General features: G+C 36.3%; 1 protein-coding gene across 15 annotated transcripts in view; it reads left to right on the forward strand.

Annotated features, from left to right (window-relative positions):
- CASK (calcium/calmodulin dependent serine protein kinase) overlaps nucleotides 1-21,552 on the forward strand; it is a 314,683-nt gene that overhangs the window by 267,013 nt on the left and 26,118 nt on the right. For 7 of the 15 annotated variants that reach the window (XM_064483255.1, XM_064483254.1, XM_031445439.2 and 4 more), the window contains 6 exons: nucleotides 5,359-5,437; nucleotides 11,296-11,381; nucleotides 12,658-12,726; nucleotides 15,367-15,435; nucleotides 16,841-16,876; nucleotides 18,563-18,759. In XM_064483255.1, the coding sequence (XP_064339325.1) occupies nucleotides 5,359-5,437; nucleotides 11,296-11,381; nucleotides 12,658-12,726; nucleotides 15,367-15,435; nucleotides 16,841-16,876; nucleotides 18,563-18,759 (536 nt within the window). The remainder of the gene's footprint in view (nucleotides 1-5,358; nucleotides 5,438-11,295; nucleotides 11,382-12,657; nucleotides 12,727-15,366; nucleotides 15,436-16,840; nucleotides 16,877-18,562; nucleotides 18,760-21,552) is intronic. The other 8 variants (XM_064483258.1, XM_064483260.1, XM_031445442.2 and 5 more) reach the window with 3 other exon arrangements.

A 21,552-nucleotide genomic window follows, 5' to 3' on the forward strand; every position in this document is an offset into this window, starting at 1 on the left:
CCAAGCAGAGCAGACCGGAAAGTGGAAGGGGTCACAAGAAGGAGACCCAAAAATGTCTTGTGATCATAATGTTCTGAAGCAGCCCAATGACAGTTGCTTGATCTTCTGTATGAAGGCCGATCACATAGAAATGTAGACTGAGTAAAAACGTAGAAGTGCCTGCCTGAGTTAGATTTTTCAGAAATCCCAAAATGGCCTAAAGTTCATAGTCTTCCCTAAAAGGCTCCTTAAAGAAGCCCTTCTCTCTTCTGTCTTCTGTGATCCTAGTGAAGGTGTGTATTTCTTCTTCTTTTAACTGGTTGCCATAAAAGCAGGAATTACTTCATAGGAAATACATATTTTCAATAATATAGTTCTCTATTACATTTTATATAGCTTCATTTGCTTGCTTATTTGTCCTATTAAAAGCATTATATTACCACGCGGGGTATACCTGTATGATCTCTTGTGCTTTTTGGACCTTCTACAACTTATCCAGCTATGCTCAGTCCATCCCCCAAGGGTGATGTATTCCCATTACACCCTTGTTTTACCATTTCTAGCATCTTACTTATAATTATTTCTCTATTGATTGTCACTCCTTTAGTTGCAAGTGATAAATACCAAACTTAAAATAGCTTAGGCAATAGAGGAAAGGCTTATGTAAACAAGGAAAGGCCAGGAGTTTACCCCAAGCTGGGGTAGGATCAGGAGTAGGTACCCAACCCAAGCTGGGCCAGTCCTTTCCCTAGAATTGAGAACTTGAGAACAGAGAAAACATGAGTCAATTCCTCTCTGCAGATCAATGTTTGAAGCAGACAAAATAATAAATATCAACTCCAGTTGGTTTCAGGTGAGCTTTCTCTAGCCATGAGAGACCTTGTCTGTCTTGATGACTACTGTACCTAGCAGAGTGTTTGCCAGGTAACAGGTTCACAGTAATATTGGTTGAATGAATACATTAATTTATTAATTTCAAGGATGGAACCCCCATCATACTATCATTTCTCTTATAAAATTAGAGAACTAATTTCATAATTAGAATTAGAACACAGTAATTTACAACATTTTCCCAGGAACACCTCTCTTGGTAACCATACATGCTGATTGAATGTACAAGCTGAACATGAAACTTGAACATCACAGTTGAATAGTGGGACTAGAAACACTTGGTAAACCAGTTTTTTTACATTACCTACCACTACTAAGAACCACAAAATAGGAATCATGCAAAGTTATGTTTTGTAGAATTGTACAAATTCAGACAGGGTCTAGATTATAAAGTCTCAAACATTTTCATGAAACTTTCTAACAGAATGTTATTTTCCAGTGAAGAAGGTAAGAGTCCCCCTGCCCCTAATCTTCTCAAATTTAAGACCAGTTTTCACGAAGGGAGCTTGTTAAAAATACAGATCTGGGCTCCATTCCCAGACTTCCTGAATTTGAATCCAAAGACTGAGTTTAAAAGTCAATATTATTTAAAATGTCCCTGTGTGATTCTTGGAATCAACCAGGTCTAGTGTAAAAATATGTTTATGAAAGCTTGTCTTAGAATGGTGAATAATTAGAAAACAAAAAGTAATCTATTCCACAGAAAAATTTTTAACTCTCTCTCTCTCTCTCACACACACACACACACACACACACACACACACAAATGAAAGAACAGTTTTCAAGACATTGGACATCAGGCAGCAAATGACAGTGACCCGTAAGAGACAGGAAGCAAACAAGGCAAGCCCTATGATTGCCCCACCTTACTGACATGAGAGTTTCCAGGCCACGGCACAGTGAGAGGGAACTAAGGCAAAGCACACAGACTCCTTGAATTACGGAGACAGAGCTGAGAGTCTGGGGAGACCAAAGCAACTAAAGTTCATAGGACAGAGTATGAAGAGGAAAGAGCTGCACAGAGAACCCCAGAGATCTATAGAGGGCCCCCCTCAAGTATTCATATGAATAATGATCAGCACATTTATGAGAGTAACCTACCTGGAGCCAAGGAAAGACCAAAAAGATTAGAGAGAGCAGTGCCCAACACTCGCTGTCTGTTCCCACTAGGCAGACTAGAAAAACCAATTCACGGGACGTTGTGTACACTGCTCAGGAAGGTCTTGCCTCAGTAATGAGGCACACTTAGCTCTAGACAGAGAATTGCTCCAGACCTGCCTTGATAAATCATGAAAGCAAGACCCAAAGGATCAAACTTATTTCCAAGTAACTGAACTACATCCTAGGACAAAGCTTAAGAACATAGGAATAAAAAAAAAATCTAGCATGCAATAAGATAAAATTCACAATGTCTGGCATCTCCTCAAACATTACTAGGCATGTAAAGAGGCAGGAGGAATGTGAAATGTGACCTGTAATGTGGAGAATAATCAAAACTGACTCAGAACTGACAAAGATATTAGAATTAGCAAAAAAACTGCACTGTGGGATTAATGGCAGGTTAAACATTTCAGAAGAATACATTAGTGAACACGAAGACATAAAAACTATCCAAAACAAGACACAGAAAGAAAAGAATTTTAAAAAATGAGAAGAATATCACTGAGTTGTGGGACAGCTTTAAGCAGCCTAATATATGATTAATTGGAGTCTATGAAGAAGAAGAGAGTGGAAAAGAGATAGAAAATATATATGAAGAAATAATAGCTGAAAACATTCCAAACTTGACAAAAGCTATAAATCTGCAGATGCAAGAACCATAATGAACTCCAAGCACAAGAAACAAGAAGAAAACAATACCAAGGTACATCGTGATGAAACTGCTTAGAACCTGTGATAAACTAAACATCTTAAAAACAGATTGAAAAAAGAAATGTTACATACAGGGCAACAAAGATAAGGATGGTATCAGACTTCTTATCAGAAACAGTACAGTTAAGAAAAACAATGTCTTTAAAGTACTGAAATTTAAAAAAAAACAACCTCTCAACTTAGAATTCTAAACCCAGCAAAAGTATCTATCAAAAAATAAAGGCAAAATAAAAACGTTTTCGGACATACCAAAGCTGAAAGAATTCAGTAGACTTGCAGTATAAGAAATGTTAAAGGACATCCTTATCATTTAAATCTCTTTAAAAGATAAACAGAAGTCTAAACAAAAATTGTAGCAATGTGTTTGGGGGGTTTTAACATATAAGAGTAAAGTGTTTGACAACAGTAGCACAAAAGTCAGAAGGGAAGTGGAAGTATACTCTTATAAAGTTCTTATACTATATGTGACATGATATAATGTCACTTGGAGGTAGACTGTGATAGGTTAAAGACGTACACTGTAAACCCTAAAGCAACCACTAAAACAAAACAGTTATAGCTAATAAAATAATAGGAGAGAAAATAGAGTAAAAATAAATTAATGCAAAAGAAGGTAGAAAAAGAGGGGGGAAAGGAACAGAACAGATGGAACAAAGAGAAATCAAATAGCAAGAAGGTATATTTATACCTGACTGTATCAATAATCATATTAAATGTAAATAATCTTTTAATTCCCCAAATTAAAAAGATATTTTCAGGTAGGGGCAGAGCAAGACCCAATTATGTATCGCCTGCAAGAAATGCTTTATACATAAAGACAGATCGTTTCAAAGGAAAGGATGGGAAAAGATACATCATGATGATGACATTAATCAAAAGGAAGCTGGAGTGACTGTATTAACATCAAAGTATATTCTTAGACCACAATGGAATTAAATTAGAAGATGAATAAGAGAAATATGTCTGGTAAAATCCCTAAGCACTTGAAAACAAAATTACACAATTCTAAGTAACCCCATGGATCAAAGAAGAAATCAAAAGGAAAATTTTAAAAGTATTTTGAACTGAATGAAAATGAAACCACAACATACCGAACTTGTGGGGTGCTGCTAAAGCAATACATAGGGAGAAATGTGTAGCACCAAACACCAATATCAAAAAGAAGAAATATCTTAAGTCAATAACCTTAGCTTCTACCTTAAGAAACTAGAACAAAAAGAGCAAATTAAAGCCTAAATGAGTAAAAGAAAAGAAATAACAAAGATCAAAGTGGAAATCAATGAAATAGAAAACAAAAACAATAGAAAAAAATTAATGAAACAAATTTTTTCTTAGAGAAGATCAGATCGATCAGGGAAAAAAGGAAGACACTACCAATATCATGTATAAGAGAAGTGACATTACTACAGATTCTTCAGATACAAAAAGACTAATAAGGAAATGTGGTAAACAACTTTATGTCAATAAATTCAACAATGCAAATGAAGCAGACAAATTCACTGGGAGACAGAAACTACCAAAGCTCATTTAAAAACAAATAAACTGAATTGCCCTATATTTAAAAATTGAATTTATAGTTTTAAAAAAATCCCTCAAAGAAAACTCCAGGCCAAGATGGCTTTACTGGTAAATTCTACCAAACATATAATTAAAAAGAAAAAAAAAAGCAATTATACACAAACTCTTCCCAAAACATTGAAAAGGAAGGAATTCTTTCCAACTTACTATTTTTGATAATGAGGAAGAGGAGGAAGAGGTAGCTAGCATTAGTCTGATATCCAAACCAGATAAAGACGTTGCAAAGAAAGAGAACTACATACTAGTAACCTTCATAAATCTAAATGCAAAAGTTCTAAACAAATCCCTGTCTAAAAAAAGAAAAAAGAAAAATATGTCATGACTAAGTGGAGACTATTCCGTGAATACGGCTTTATTTATAATAGCCAAAAGCTAGAAACTATTCAGTGGGTGAATAGATAAAACAGTTTTATCCATACAGTGGAATATTCAACAAGAACAAAGAATGAACTATTGATACCTGCAGTGCCATGGTTGAATCTCACGTTCTTAGTGGAAAAAAAAAAGCAACAAAAAGAATACATACTGTATGAGTTCATTTATAGAAAGTGCAAACTAATCTATAGCCATTGGAAGCCCAGCAGTGCTTGCTTGGGGCTGTTGGGGGTGGGGGAGCAGGGCATGGAGGGGTGGGAGTAGATTACCAGTGGGCGTGAGGAAACTTTTGGAGGTGATACATGTATTCACTATCCTGACTGTCGTGATGGTCTCCCACGTGTATACGTATATCAAACTTATCAAATTATATGCTTTACATAAGTGCATGTCAATTATACATCAATAAAAACTTCTCAAATTAGCAACATGGAAAATAATTACAATTAGAAGATTAAAAACATTATACAAAATGTATACTATCACAGCAATCAGAATACCAACAGTACTATTATTTCTGTCATGGTATAGTGGAGTTTTTGCCTTCATTTTCCATATTTTCTATAATATTTTCCTACCTTTTGTGATTATCTACAGCAAAATTACAAATATAAAAAGAAGTGCCCTCTCATAGTAATTCTGTTTTTGCTTAACTTTTTATAGGGAATCACTTTAAAAATGAATGAGCTAAATCACTGTATTGTTGCAAGAATCATGCATGGGGGCATGATTCACAGGCAAGGTAAGTTCTGTATATAATTCTTTCTTTCCTTCCTTAGCTTTTTTTCCTGTAGCCTCGTAGAGAAAGTGTTTTATGAGTCATATAAAAGATCAGCTTAATCTGTGGTTTATATAAATGATCTATTTAAGTTATCGATCTTTGGTTTTAATCACTGTTGGCCTCCATTTGTTCTTACTCATCTACACATGCTCCAGCCTGTAGATAACGGGGAGGGTATGATCCAGTTCTGCTGCCGGAGCATCTCTGAATCTCTGTGTAGATCCTGACCTATTAGATACCATGGGAGATAAAGTATCATATTGGGCCCCAGGATATATGGAAGACATCTGTACTGGAATATAAGGTGTGGGTGTGTGTGTGTGTGTGTGTGTGTGCGAAGTTAAATAACAGTTTAAGAATTGCTCTCTCAAAACAAAGCATAAATACAAAACAGAAATAGACTCATAGACATAGAATACAAACTTGTGGTTGCCAAGGGGGCGGGGGGTGGGAAGGGATAGACTGGGATTTCAAAATTGTAGAATAGATAAACAAGATTATATACTGTATAGCACAGGGAAATATATACAAGATCTTATAGTAGCTCACAGAGAAAAAAATGTGACAATGAATATATATATGTTCATGTATAACTGAAAAATTGTACTCTACACTGGAATTTGACACAACATTGTAAAATGATTATAAATCAATAAAAAAATGTTAAAAAGAATTGCTCTCTCATTCATTCAGGAATGAGATATGCTATTTATTTATTAGTAGAGTTTGATATATATATAAAGCTAAATGGTAAAATAAGAGATCAAATCTGTGATTAAGTTCTTAATGCCTGCTACAGTAAGTGTAGTCATTCTGTGAAAGGAATTCACTAAAGACTGAAGTAGATGAAGAATGATTTTTTGAGAAAGTGGAACTTTTGTTAACCCTCAGGTAAGCAGGATTTGGACGAGTAGGTTTAGGCTCCTCTTTGAAAGAGCTGAGTTATATGCATTAGTATTTACAGCCTGATCCAAAAATGATTCTCCTGTCCAAAAATTAGAGATCGGGTTATTTCCTTTCTTTGAGATCGGGTTAGTTTTGTACTTAGCACCTCTTTCCTTAACCATGGAGAGCAAGAGATAACACCATAAGCCCTTAAGTGCCTTCCTTCCTCTTTAGAGATGACCACCGTGGACACAGTTGGTATCTGGCGTTACTGCTGCCTTCAGGGGAATCTGTAGGTTTCATGAGTGGGTAGCACTCATGCAGGAGAATGTTTGCTGTTAGATTCCAGTATGAATTTTTTTGTTTATTATTTATAATAATTTTCTATAAATTTAGTAAAGTCACAGCATCATTATTTCTTTCATCTCTTTTTCTTACATTTCTGCACTGGCTAGGACCTGCCATCTTTAATAGAAGTGGTATAGTGAACATCCTTGTCCTGTTCTTGTTTTTAAAAGGTAGTTTTCCAATGTTTCCCTGTGAAGAAGAATGTTGACTGTGTAGATTTTCAATAGATATCTTTTATTAGAGCTGAAGAAGTTCTCTTATATTCTTCATTGCTGGACATTTTAATTATGATTAGATTTTGAATTTTATCACATGCTGCTTCAGCATCTGCTGAGATGATTTGTTATTTTCTTTTTTTTACCTATTAATGTTGTGAATGACTTTTAAAGATTTCCTAATGATAACCACCCCTTGCCTTGCATTTCTCAAATAAACCCAGCTTAGTCATTGTGTATCATTCTTTGTATGTACTGCTTGATTCGTTGTGCTATTATTTTGTTTAGGACTTTTGTACTTGCAATTATGAGTGAGACTGACCTGTAGTTCATTTTCATTTCTTGTGTTTCTCTATTTGATTTCAGTTTCCAAGTGAGATTAGCCACATAGAATGACGTGGAGAACCGCTCTTCATGAGTTCTCTGAAAGACTGTGTAATATTGGAGTGATTTGTACCTTGAAAGTGTAGTAGAACTTGCCTATAAAACTACCAGGGCCTGGTGTTTTGATTTCGGTTTCTTTTTAAGAAAGTTTTGTTGGTTGGTTGGTTGGTTGGTTTTTACAATGGTTTCAATTTCTTTAACCTTTAGAAGGCTATTCAGGCTTTCTATATCTTGAGTGAGTTTTGGTAAATTACATTTTCCTGAAAAATCTTCAAGTTTTTAAAATTAATGCAGTAAGCTTCTTCTTAGTGTTCTGTTATCTTTCTGTTTTCTGCTGTCTCTGTAATTAGGTACCCTTGTTTATTCCTAATATCATTTCCTTGTGCCTTGTCTTTTTTCAACTTACCAGAGGTTTGTTCAAAAACCCACTTTCGGTTCTGTTAATTCACTCCATTGTATATTTATTTTCTATTTCATTGTTTTATGACCTAATTTTTATTTTCTCCTTCCTTCTACTTTCTATTGGTTTTATCTAACTTTTAAAATTAGACACTTAATTTATTTATTCCAGTCTTCCTTCATCTCTAATATATGCATTTAAGACTAAACTACCTCTAAATGTTATTTTATCTATATCCCACCAGTTTTGATATGAAGCATTTTTATTGTAATTCTGTTCTAAGTACTCTTAAATATTTATCATTATATTTTTCATTGACCCACAAGTTATTTAGAAGTGTTTTTTATGTACCACATTTAAGAGGATTGTCTATATCTTTTTATGTTTTACTTCTAACCTAATTACATTGGGGTCAGAGAATGTCGTCTGTATGACACCATTTCTTTCAGGTTTGTTGAGACTTGCTTTATGGCTTTAGCACTGTAACCATTTTTGTAAATGGTCCACGTATACTTAAGAAAAATGTTTATTTTCGAATTGTTGCATGCAGAGTTCTCCATATGATGATTACTTGAGGTTAATTTTTTATTCAAATATTCTGTATCTTGACTAATTTTTTGTCTGTTTGACCTATCAATAATTGTTGAAATATCCCAATTATTGTGGTAGAGATTTTCAATTTCTACCTATAGATCTCTCAATTTTGGCTTTATATATTCAAAGCTGTTTTATTAGGAGCATAGAAATGCCTGGTAACCATTTCCATCCTTAATTATACTTTTGACTTAGAACCTATTTTATATTAATATAGTTATTCCAGCTTTATTTTAGTATTTCCTAGCATGTCTTCTTCCATCCTTTTATTTCTAACCATTCTGTCCCTGTAATATCTTTTTTCATATGTTTGTTATTTCTTATTTCCTACTTTTCCTTATCTCCTTAGTTCTCTGACCTCCATTCGTAATAATTTATTTGGTTGTATCTTCCAGTTCCCTGACACTCTCTTCAGCCATATCTGAACTCCCATTCAACTCATCTATTCATTGGCTTATACCTCAATTATATTTTTCTCTTCTGAAAGTACTAGTCACTTGTTCTTATTTTTATTTTTAAATCTGTCTGTTCACACCTGATAATCTCTTGTTGCACACTCATCCTCTTATTTTTCCCTAATATTTAACACATAGTTCTTTTATACAAGCACACCTTGGAGATATTACAGGTTTGGTTTCAGGCCACTGCAATAAAGCAAATATTACAATAAAGTGAGTGACATGAATTTTTTTGTTTCCCAGTGCATGTAAGAGTTATGTTTGCACTATACTATCATCTATAAAGTGTGCAATGCCATTATGTCTAAAAAAATGTACATACCTTAATTTAAAAATACTTATTGCTAAAGAAAAGTGCTAGCCATCATTTGAGCCTTCTGCAAATCATAATCCTTTTTGCTAGTGGAAGGTCTTGTCTAGATGTTGATCAGGGTAGTGGTTGCTGAAGGTTGAGGTGGCTGTGGCAGTGTCTTAAAATAAGACAACAATGAAGTTTGCCTCATCAGTTGACTCTTCCTTTCACGAATGATTTCTCTGTAGCATGCAGTGTTTGTTTGATGTTTTACCTACAATAGAACCTCTTTCAAAATTGGAGTCAACCCTCTCAAACTCTGCCACTGCTTTATGTAATATTCTAAATCCTTTGTTGGCATTTCAATAATCAGTTAAGTCTGCCATCTAAAATGGGTGCAGTTCATGGCACCCCCAAAACGACTACAATAGTTAACATCAAAGATCACTCATCACAGATCACCATAACAAATACAATAATAATGAAAAAAGTTTGAAATATTGCAAGAATTACCAAATTGTGATGCAGAGACATGAAATGAGCAAATGCTGTTGGAAAAATGGCACAGAAAAACCTGCTCAACGCAGGATTGCCACCTTCAATTTGTTAAAAATGCAGTATCTTTGAGACACAGTAAAGCAAGGCACAAGAAAATGACGTACTCATGTATTTTGTATCTGACCATTCCAATATCTATCCTCCTTGAGGATCTAAATTTGTTTTTTCTCTTTCTGATGACTTGCAGAGTAGTTTGCCTTACTGTACTGTTTGTTAACCTTCGATGGTAAACTTATTGGAGGTCTCATGAGCCTAAACTGGGAACCCTTTCCTCCAGAAAGGGTTTGTTCCTTGTTCTCCCAGTTGCCATGGAGTGCCGCTGATCTGGGTCTTGGCTCCCTCCGGAATCCTAGACTCAACTTCTCCAACTCACTGTTGGCCCAAGGCTCAGAATCCAGCCAGCAGGCATTGCTGCTACGGCATTTCCCCTTCCCACTATTGCATTCCACCCTGAGTTTGCCACCACTCTGGATCCAGCTCACAGGGTCCTTTCATGTGGAGGGAGAGTGGGGATGGAAGTGGGAAGTGTTCTTGGGGATATGCATTCCTTTTGTGAGACCAGTAACTCTTCAAGAGGTGTGTCCTAGACAGAATATAGTTGGGAGAAAGTCTATGAGTGTCTGATCAGCCATATTGGAAGCAGAAGTCCCCAAATTTTTGTTTTATGTTTTATTATATTAATTTCCACACGTGAGTAGAGAGAACAGAGTAGTGAGTTCAAGTAGAGAAAAGTGGAAGCGATAATGCAGTGGTCACCCACATACCCATAACCTAGCTAGAAGTGTTGTTAATTCATGGCCACACTGGTTTCATCTGTATTTGCCCTACTGCCCACCCCCTTGGATTATTTTGAAGCAAATACCAGGTGTCCTATTTTATTTACATGCATTTTAGTGTGTACCTCTTTAAGATACCGTGAGCTTTTCCTAATGAAGTCAGATCAGTAAGTAAACATGTGCACAATCTATAAATAAAGAAGCAGAATTTTACATAACACTATTTATCCATTGGTTCTCAGTCACTTTCTCTAGCTGATGTATTACAGGACTCTGAAACGCCTACCAAATTATTAAAAGATTGCGATATAGCTAATATAAGTTTACTGTTACATTGGTATTATTATTATTATTCTTTGAAAATCACCATTCTTTGTATCCTATTTGGTAGATAATGATGATAATAAGAATGACAACAAACACCTCAGTTGTACTGAGCATGTGCCAAGAACAGTTCTGAGCCCTCTGCATGTACTGAACTGATTTAATCCTCACAACAGTCCTATGAGATAGGTACCGTTTTCATCTCCATTTTACAAATGTGAAAACAGAGACATGGAGAGTTTCAATAACTTGCCCAAGATCTTAAAGCTAGTAAGTGATAAAGCAGAGATTTGAACCCAGACAGGCTACATCTAGAAGTCGTACTTTTAAACCACCATATACACACCGCCTCTGTCAGACAAACAAGCAGAATTTCACAGCTGTCTTTCCAAACTGTGTCTTCCATAAGTAGATGTATCTGTTTTGGTGAGTTTACTATGTAAGCCTAACTTGTATCTGGTTCTGAAATGTTGGCCCTTAATATTCAGCCTAATTTTTAAAAATTACATATATAGCTGCCTTTGGATTTTATTGTTATAAAAGTATATATCATTTCATGTTTATAATTTTGTGAAATTCCTTCAGGTACACTTCATGTCGGTGATGAAATTCGAGAAATTAATGGCATCAGCGTGGCTAACCAAACAGTGGAACAGCTGCAAAAAATGCTTGTGAGTAAATGAAAGTCTCTTTTTCTAAGATTGACTTTCAGTTCGTTAGCTTGTTTATTAATGCACAAATAAGGGGCATTCTTTTGTTTTGTTTTGTTTTGTTTTTTAATGTTAGTTCCAAAGATTTTTTTAAGGGGCATTCTTTTGTAATCAGAGTACCTCTGGTACCATCATTTGTGTAGACTTGAACTTATGCAACATTCATAAAAACTGACAACTAGGAAAATGTTTACATGCAGCCAAGTTGAGGAACATTTTGCCCATCTTTAGCAGTGTGAGCTTGTACATTCTCCTTTCAATCCTTTGTCTCCTGTTTCTTATCAAGCAGCTGTTTAAAGAAAACCTTCCCAGTTGTGCATACCCTTGAACTAGTTTCTCACTGACCTCTGCTGACATCAGCAGTGTCAGGAACCTCTTTCCTGCTCAGCTGAGTCATAGCCAGCTGTACTAAATTTCTCTACAGCACGGAGGGAAGGAGAGCCGTAGTAGACCAGGCCATTTTTGACCATATATATCCAAAATCTGTGTTCAGATTAGGTTTTGGATTTAAGGGAGGCGGGGGACAGAATGGCACCACACTGTCGCAGCCTCCCATGTTATGAATGCTATTAAAGGTCAAACAAGCACCACAGACTCACTGTAGTCAAAAAGAAGGGCAAAATTATGAAATAAAAAGCAAATTTTATGGAGTACACCATCCTAATGTAGCCTACCGAGTATAATTCTTTTTTTTAAAGGCTTTTAATTATTATTTTTTTGAACTTTTTTTTTTTTTTTACAATTTCACATTTTTATTTTTATTTTTTTATTTTCTGAGGTGGTGATTAGGTTTTTATTTATTTTTAATGGAGGTACTGGGGATTGAACTCAGGACCTTGTGCCATGCTAGGCACGCACCCTACCACTGAGCCATACCTTCCTCCCTAATTCTTGTGTAATTACTTGTTCTACTGTCTGGTTCCATTTATATTCATTTTTGAAAGGCATGTCACTTAAGAGATTTCCGTATTCACGTCCATGAAAAGGTAACCATCGGAGGTCTGTTGTACCATTGTTCCGTGAACAAGGCATTCAGCCTTGACTTTGCAGGGCTTTTCCCAGGAACAACCCCCAGTGTTACTGTGAACACCCCCGCTTTATAACTCGGTTTCGCTTTAAGCCCATGCACTCTCAGCTGGCTTGCATTAATTGGCCCCACACGTTTTCAGTGGTTTCTTATGTGTTTTTGTGTGCAACATTTGTTTGTTAAAAGAGCTCTCTTCTTCTCTTTCTGCAGCGGGAAATGCGGGGGAGTATCACCTTCAAGATCGTGCCAAGTTACCGCACTCAGTCATCGTCCTGTGAGGTAATAGCTCTAACGAAACACCCCATATCCTCTGGGTTCTTAACTAACTGTCTGCTGATGGCTGAATGTTTTGGCTTTCTGGGAAATTGTTTCTGCCTGTGCTGTTGATCACTGCACACCAATTTTACAACAAAGATAACGGAACAGAGTAGGTCCCATCCACCTACTCAGCCCTGCTTCCTTGGGGATCTCCTCAGCACTTTAACTTTCTGCAGGCTGGAATCGAAGCAAAATATAGAGAAGCTCCAAACAATGACAAAGACTTAGTAAAGAACAAGTGGAGTCTCTGAGGGGAAAAGAAAGGATCATAATTACAATAATATTTCCAGGAAGTACATTCACTTCCCTTATTGAGAAATCGCATAGGTAGTTCTTCTTTCCAAGAATCTGAGAAGTGGTCTATTTCGGTTAAGATAGTAGTTGTTCAAATAATTGTGACAGGTAGATGGGTGTTAAGTCTATGAGGAATTGATTACTGACTTTATTGGAGGAATATAGGCTTTTGCAACCTTCTGTGAATTTGTTTAAATTTGGAATGTTATATGATTCATAAACAGGTAACTTTTCTCGAGTAATACAAACCCAAAGTTCCTTTCTTGCAATAGGCTTATCCTATAGAAACTGTACCTTTTCCAAGCTGTATTATTCAGTTTGATGTTGGTTATCAAGTGAGATTCAAAAATCTATTCTTTTTATATTTGGAAATATGAACTGGCATCAATGGCATCATCCTTCAGTCATTGCACATTCAGTTTGAGTATTATTCTTTGAAGGTTGTTCTTTCGTGTGCATCTTCCAAGTATGTGTACATCAATATGAAGTACACATTTCCTCCAGTTAATATTTAAGACTGGCAGGCAACTTACTGGAACTCATCTAAAAAATTGATTTTGTACTTAGGAGAAGTTGAGGGAAAAATTATAATGTTTCTGCCAGTCTCTACTAGTGATAGAAATTGCACAAGAAAAATCAGAGGCTTCATGTTTTTTCATAAACCAATTGAAGATGTGTATAAGAATTTAGAGTTTTGTCAAATATATTTAGTGAGCCATGACAATTGGGGTTTCTGTTATATCGGGTCTTGAGCTCCTCTTGGTGGCTTTTTATGGAACTTCAATTAATACCATATTTCAAAAGAAAATACAGAACTACTTCTGCTCCAGGATTTATAGTTTTGAAATTTGTTACCTGGAACACAAACCTTGCTGGAAAAGGGAGATTGTCACACGCACGTTTTACATAAAGCATTTTGATATTCTAAAATCACAGGTGATCCTCATATCATTTCTCATCATGGAGGAAATTTAGTAAATACAATTGATTTTTGTCTTTTTTGGCTAGCTAGAAGATACTGTTGGTTATTAATATAACATAAGTTTCTCTTGTGTTTTTAAGTGGTTGAGCTAGTTTTGGGGTGGAACCAGTATTACACCTATAAATTCTGTGCTCTTGAGTAAGAAGAGCCCCTCTTACCTTCTTTGCCTCTGGATGGTAGGAAAGAGGGTACTCCCCTCCTAGCCTCACCTCTGATCTGTTTGACTCTCCTGTGCTCTGGCAGAATCCAAGCCTAGGGTTGGACTCTTCCCAGCTACAATAATACTTCCCAAAAAAAGGTTCTCTGGCCACCTACATCCTCCTGGCCCTACTGATATGCATCTCTGGGGATGGCACCCTCAGGGTCCTTCTGCTCACTAACATCAGAGAATACTCACCTAAGGGATCCCATTATTTTAAAGGTAACAAATTCCAGAAGTTTTCCTTAAATCTTCTAGAAAAGGCAACTGGCTTTTAAGCAGTCATGCACATTTCAAAGGTTTCAGAGAACTCTAGTAAACCAGAAATTTTTAAAGCCTTATTTTTACCCTCTCCTTGTTCTAACATTAAAGTTGATTTGGACAATAAGAGAGTGGAATCTGGAAAGGATTCTGAGCGTGTCAGATAGTATAGAGAGCAGTGGGCTCAAGGAGCGCAGATCTAGGGAGGAGCGTGGCTGTGGCTGTTGGGATCTTTGCCAGAAGCGTGATGTTTCAGAGGCTCAAGATTATTCTTTTAATTAATCTGCTATAATAATCTAAAGAATACAGATTTCTCTTCTGGCATATATCTTCTCTTTCACCCCTATTAATTATGTCTATCCTGGAAAGATTCTAAGGTGACTACAACATGAGAAGTCTTTTTTTTGAGGCTCACTTCCCTTCAGATTGTGTCATTCAGTAATTATTGACACTGAGGTACCTCAAGATTGTTAAATACTTTTCAAACCTAATTTTTAATAAAAATTAGGCAGTCGGGATCTTCAACACAATAATTTTATAGTAATACATCATTTTACAGTACTTGATAGGGTTTTAATATTGTCACTCTTTGGGGTGTCATTTAAAGAAAGCAAAGGTTATATGGAATGCTGGAGACCGGAAAGAAAAGATTAATGAATGACACGGTCATCAGTTACAATATGTGAGTCTTCAAACTGCAGAAGTCTTTTCATACTTCTGTGAAATCATGCAAGTAAGTCAGCATGGCACCTTTACAGCTAAAACCTCAAAGGAAATGGTTGTCAGACTGTGGTTGTAACTGTTGATGTGAATATCTGTTTCTGTGCTGGTGTTCTGTGTTAATGAACCTTGTGTCTTATTTCAGAGAGATTCCCCCTCCACTTCCAGACAGTCCCCAGCTAATGGTCATAGCAGCACTAACAATTCTGTTTCGGTAAGAACTCTAGCTCCACACAGCAAAGTGTGACAATTTTGTTGGTGCCACCTGCCATGAGTGTTCTAGTTACATGTGTTCAGTGGAAATACTGTCTTCTGCCAATATACAAGGCTACTACAGCTACAATGCAGTTTACTCCTGGAAAATCTTGTTCATTTTCTTCTCATTAAAAATCCCTTTCATTAGTTAAATTTGAAGAAATGTAGTTCAAGACTACTCTGGTCATTCTCGAAATATTTCTGTGTCACCCAACTACTATTTATGAACTTTGCTCAAAGTTATGCAAAGGATGTAAATGGAAATTTCTTGAAATTTCTAAGCATTTTTTTTTTGTAATTTGGGAAAGAAAGAAATGTTAGCATTCTGCAGAGTAGGCATTTGGGTTTTCTCGGGCTTTGTAGTTGTCTGTTCTGAGTGATACCAGCAACCTGTTTTAGTTTCCGCTATCTAAGTTTACGAATTGGTGTGCCCTCTGTTATTGTGGTACGTGCACATATTTTTGTGAATTATAAGCCTTGCCTGGATATGAAAAGCAAAAGGAACTGGCTTCAAACTGCACTTAAGCCACGCTATTATCACATCTTTAACACAAAGTACGTCAAATTTTGACTCGAACTTGGAATTCTACACTTTTTTTTCCCAGAACTATCCATTTGGGAATGTAAAAAGAGTTGTGTTTAATTTATTTAAACAAATGGAAGCACTTATAGGTGCAGGTGTGCAATATTTTGGGGTAACAAAATCTTCTCCAAGTTGCTGATATTGCTGTTAAAAATAATGAGAATTCTAACGATGCAGCAGTATCACTTTTCTTCCCCTATTAATTTGCCCTTTGAAAATGTATCAACTTTTTTATCAGGTAAAATTTTATATAATTTAGAGATCACCTCAAATGGAATGATATAAGTAAGATTTCCTATGAAGAAAATTTCCTATGACTTTTATTTGCAACTTCAAAGTAGGCTACCAAAGGAATTCATTTATAACAGTTAACATTTAATAATTTTAAGATGGTGAAAACCCACATAACCATTGAATTTTTCAAAATCTAAATGGTCACAGTGACTAAGTTGAAAAGGGCAACAGCTCTTTTTAGTTTGGGTGGTTTTTAATAGGCTATTTCACTCGCAGTGGCTTTTGTGTTGAAGATGCTGAGTTGTTAAGAACACATTTTCTCTCTGCTTAAACTTACCTGCTTTCTTCAGCTTGCTGCTAAATGGCCTGGGTTTGATTTTTTTTTTTTGATAACTCAACATTTCTGAGAAGTGGAATAATGTATATTATCTCTTTACAACTTAAATCTAGCTCATTTTTTAATCATACTGTAACAGAACACACAAATTACTTGTACTCTTTGAAAAGTAAATGAAAATTTTTCTCCTGGGTTGGCTTTATTCTACAGGACTTGCCATCAACTACCCAACCAAAAGGACGACAGGTGAATAGATACCCTCTATAGAAACTTCTCTAAACTGAGCTGCTAATAGCCAATCCTTTATTAACCCTTTCCATCCCATAATGTCTGCATTTTGGACCATAACATTTGAGCATTGAGAGCTTGTACCATTTCATTTTAACACATTACACGTGACTAATTCTCTATAAAGATTTTTTTTCCTAACATCTTTGTAGCTATGATGGTTATTGTAATTTCAACCTGATCATTTTGTGCTGATGATTAAGAATTCAGCCTTTGGGGATCTTATGGGCCTGCCTCTGGGGTAGAAAAAATTTTTTTAAGGTTGCAAAATTCTTAGAATTCTAAGAATAAGTAAAATGTACATGCATTTCGATGAACATTCTTAAGCAATAATTATCTGAAAGTTAAAGGCTTTTCCTTAATTTGTATCTGCATATGTATTTCTAAAAGCCATTTACAATGAAAAATAAGAACATAAAAATCCTGGCTTGATGTCCTAATCTGCCTCTGTTAGTTCAGACGTGAAAAGTGAAGTGCTGCTTAACACTAGCGAGTAACTTTCAGTTTGGTGGCACTTTGAGTGTGGATTTGAGGTGCAACTGCAGAGACTCATTAATATTATAGGCTGGATTTCTGAAAAGAAACTTAAACAGAGTAATTACACAATAGTTCCAAAGCCTTCAGGTTGGTTTTACAGTGACTGAAACATTAATATTCAAGTGTAATCTTAAGAGTAGACTTTTTATGGGATTTTTCTTGAAATGTGCTATTAAATAAAATAATCAGATTTGAAGTTAAGATTTCCATAAGCTAGAACCTGACAGAAATCGCCCATAAGTGATACAACAATGAATATCTAGCACCTTCTTTGAAAGCATTTAGAAATCCAGTAATTCATAAAATGCTGCCATATGATAACCCCTTATATGCTAATCTGTTTCCTTTTATAGTATTTACTGATTACATTTATAGAGGATAAAACTCAGAGCCTTGAACTATGCATATCTTGAAGCTCTGAGATGATTTCAAGTGTTGCATTGGCAAAGCCAGGATTCAAGTTCGTTTTTCTTCTCTAAGAAGAGTGAAATAGTGAAATACAAATATAAAGCCTAAATCCTGTCTAAAAAATAAAACTGTTTTTAAATGCTTTAAAAGTTTCTTCGAAGTACATTTCAGTTTATCAGCAGTGCATAGGCACACTGCCAGTTGTCATGCAGGCATTTTACAACAAGATCCTAACACAGACTTCTTGCTAGTTTTATATCATGTGCTGCTTTAGGGTTAAAACCTACCCTGAGTGCTTGTGCTTGTGGCTTAAAGGCTGCCCCATGATCATGACAACGTATCCATAATATCAACTAAACGTATGCAGATTTTAAAATGGTAAGCATACGTCTCTGTAATTATAAGCCTATTCTGTTCCAGTAGAAGCACAAATTAAGTCTTCATTTTTATTAAGCAAGCATCTTAAGTGTTCCCTCCAAATAAAAACAGCAAAGATTTGATCCTGTGCACATCAAAGGTAGTGCATTGTTTCTAGTGGTAGCAGTTTTTTATGTTGTATTTCCATGCGTCACATTTGCTTTCACCATCTGGTGTCCTGTCTGTATTGTAGTAAGTGTTAGTGTGTGGTTATTAAGTTAGAGCGAACTATTTTCTTTCACATCAGCCTGGCATTTTTTCTTACGAACTCCTGTTTTATAGATCTATGTAAGAGCACAATTTGAATATGATCCAGCCAAGGATGACCTCATCCCCTGCAAAGAAGCTGGCATTCGATTCAGAGTTGGTGACATTATCCAGATTATTAGTAAGGATGATCACAATTGGTGGCAGGGTAAACTGGAAAACTCCAAAAATGGAACTGCAGGTCTCATTCCTTCTCCGGAACTTCAGGAATGGTATGTTTTTGTTGTTTTGATTTGGTTTATGATAAAAATGAAGCTGGGCCATCCAGTTTTCACGTTGATATTTTATTGTTTTATACGGTAAAACCTGTCTGATATATTCCTTGCTCTGTTAGCCAAACGCAATTCAAGTTAGTCATCCAAGAATTCTAACTTATCAGCACTGAGTGAGCACCTGCTTAGAGCGTCAGGTCTTTGTTTCACACAGGAGAGGAAGGTCTGCAGAGAGGCTGGGTGACTAGCCTCGCGTCACGGTCACATCATGGTCTATAATCAAAGCTCTCTGCTCCTATATGCTGTTCCCATCCTTTTGGAATTGCATTTTTTAAGTGTCCCCTCTCCTTGCCCCTCCACCTGCTCCCACAAGCCCCATTCCACTCCAGCACCAGTGAAAACCCCAAGACAGTATTTAGACACATCAGACAGTTTTTAGAGATGTTTTTAACTGAGAGGGGTCATGGATTACTATATATTTGGTAAAATCTATTTCTGCTATTATTGTTACAATTTGCTTAGTTTAACTATTTTTTGAAAAATGTTGATAGGTTTACCTTTGTTGGTACTTTGGCAATATATCAGAAATCTAGAGCAAAAAAGATAACTTTATGTCCAAGTTTTGTTTCACTTGACAATAAATAACAACCATTAGGGACTGTGCCAGTGCCTTCTAAAATACTTGAATTTGGCTTAAAGAGACCAAAGGCATTAAGTTCATTGACATTTAGAGCTGTTTTGTCACCCATTTTTTTCACTAATTAAAGGGATTTCTCAGTTAATCTCTTTTGCCTGATCACTTCTTTCAACTATCCCATGTTTCCCAAAAATATTCTTAAATTTAGAATGTTGGAGCTGGGAACAACTTCAGATGCCATCACTTTACACGGGGACACATAGGCCCGGATAGAGGACGCAGCAGTCTTCCATCTGGCATTGTCTTTCAGTCTGATCTTCTGGAAACAGTTTAAGCATTAGTGGGAGGAAACGTCATTTTGATGTTGATGTTATCATGTTATTACTGATATTTACATTTTACAAAAATGTGTTCTTGTATGTTGCCATATATTAATTTGTTGAAAATAATGATGTAGATTCCAGACCTCTGCTCCCTAGTCAGATCATTTGTATAAGTCACATCTCATCGTTACCTAAAACGCTGTGTCCCATGGAGGAAGCCTGAGAAATGGCCATGGAAAAAGCAGATTTGCTTCCCGTTTCCTATAACGGTGGGCTAGGTTATTTGGATCAGTCCTCCCGCTGAAGAAAATGAAAAGTGCTACAGAAAATATGTTTTTGAAAATTACCTTAAAAGCACTGAGGAAACTGAAAAGGTATTGGGAGACTCAGTGACCAATTTTTATATGAAAGCCATTAATCTGAGCAGTAAAACCTAGAGTACCAAACTGGCCCATTTGGCAGGAGGGCATTATTACAGAAACCTTCTCTGCAAGAGGACCAGGGTTAAGACCTAATAAGGCCTGTACAAGTAGAAGAATCTGTTAGGAGACACATCCCACATTGTCAGCACTGCAAAAGGCTATCCCTCCAGGTTCAGGGCAAACAGATAAGCGTGCCCTTACTGCCCTTCAGCACTGGGGACTGCAGAGAAGGTGCCTTGTCTGTGAGCGGAGCAAAAGGAGAACAAAGGTCCCCTGAAAACACTGTGGCCGCCGGTCTACCTTGAATGGATTTGCACCCAGGTACATGGAGCCTGGGACAGCCAGGGAAACTCCAGCCACGCGCTTGATATGCGGCTTCCCCTTTACTAATAGTTCCAAATACCTGTTATGGACAAATGAACGTCTCTGAAGGAGAACACTTTTATCCTAGGCCACATCCTCAAGTTCCTCCTAACCCCCCACATAAACTTTCTCAATGGCAGCGACCAGCAGGTCAAAATAAGCAGGCACACACAGAAACCAGGGAGCCCTGACGGAAATGACAGGTGCCAGGAAGAAACTCAAGCCCACTTCAGATATTGCAATTAGGAGACCAAAGGTTTTGAACAACTGTGCTTATTAGCAGACTTCTAAAATTCAGTAACAGTCTTTTAAAAAATCTTCAGAAAACAGGAAAAACAATTGAATGGCATAGCAGGTTTGTAAAAGGACCAAAAGGAATTTCCAAGAACAACAAAAAAATGGAGTAATAAAAATTCAGTGGCCACACACCTACTAGAATAGCTAAAATTGTTTTAAGTTTTAATCAACTGGCAAATGATTAAACAAATGATGGTATATGCATCCAATGGGATGCTGTGAAGCAATAAAAAGGAATGAACTATTGATACAACAACACGGGTGAAACTCAAAATCATTAGGCTGAGTTTCCAGGCAAAAAAGAATATTCTGTATAATTCCATTTATATAAAATTCTAGAAAATGCAAAACTAACCTATAGTGACAGTTTTGTGGGGACTGGAGGAGGGAGGGATTACAGAGGGGCATAAGAAAATTCCTGGAGTGATGAAAATGTTATCTTGATTGTAGTGATGGTTTCATGGGATGTATAGATATGTCAAAACTGATGAAATTGTACACTTGATATATTATGTTCAGTTTATTGCAGAAAAACTGAACTCAGTAAAGCTGCAAAAGCTGTAGAGAGAGAACGAAATTCTAACTGGGATGATGAGGAAGAGGCCCACTGTGCAGTATGTTCCTTAAGACCTGAGTCAGACTTTGAAGGTATAGGAAGGCATTCCCAGCTGAGGGGAAAGAGCAGAGTCCCTTGTTGGAAAAGTGAATTGGTCTCTAGAATGTCAGTGGGCATGCAATACTAATGAGAAAG

The sequence above is a fragment of the Camelus dromedarius genome, chromosome X (genome assembly GCF_036321535.1).
Source record: "Camelus dromedarius isolate mCamDro1 chromosome X, mCamDro1.pat, whole genome shotgun sequence".
NCBI classification, from domain to species: Eukaryota; Metazoa; Chordata; class Mammalia; order Artiodactyla; family Camelidae; genus Camelus; species Camelus dromedarius.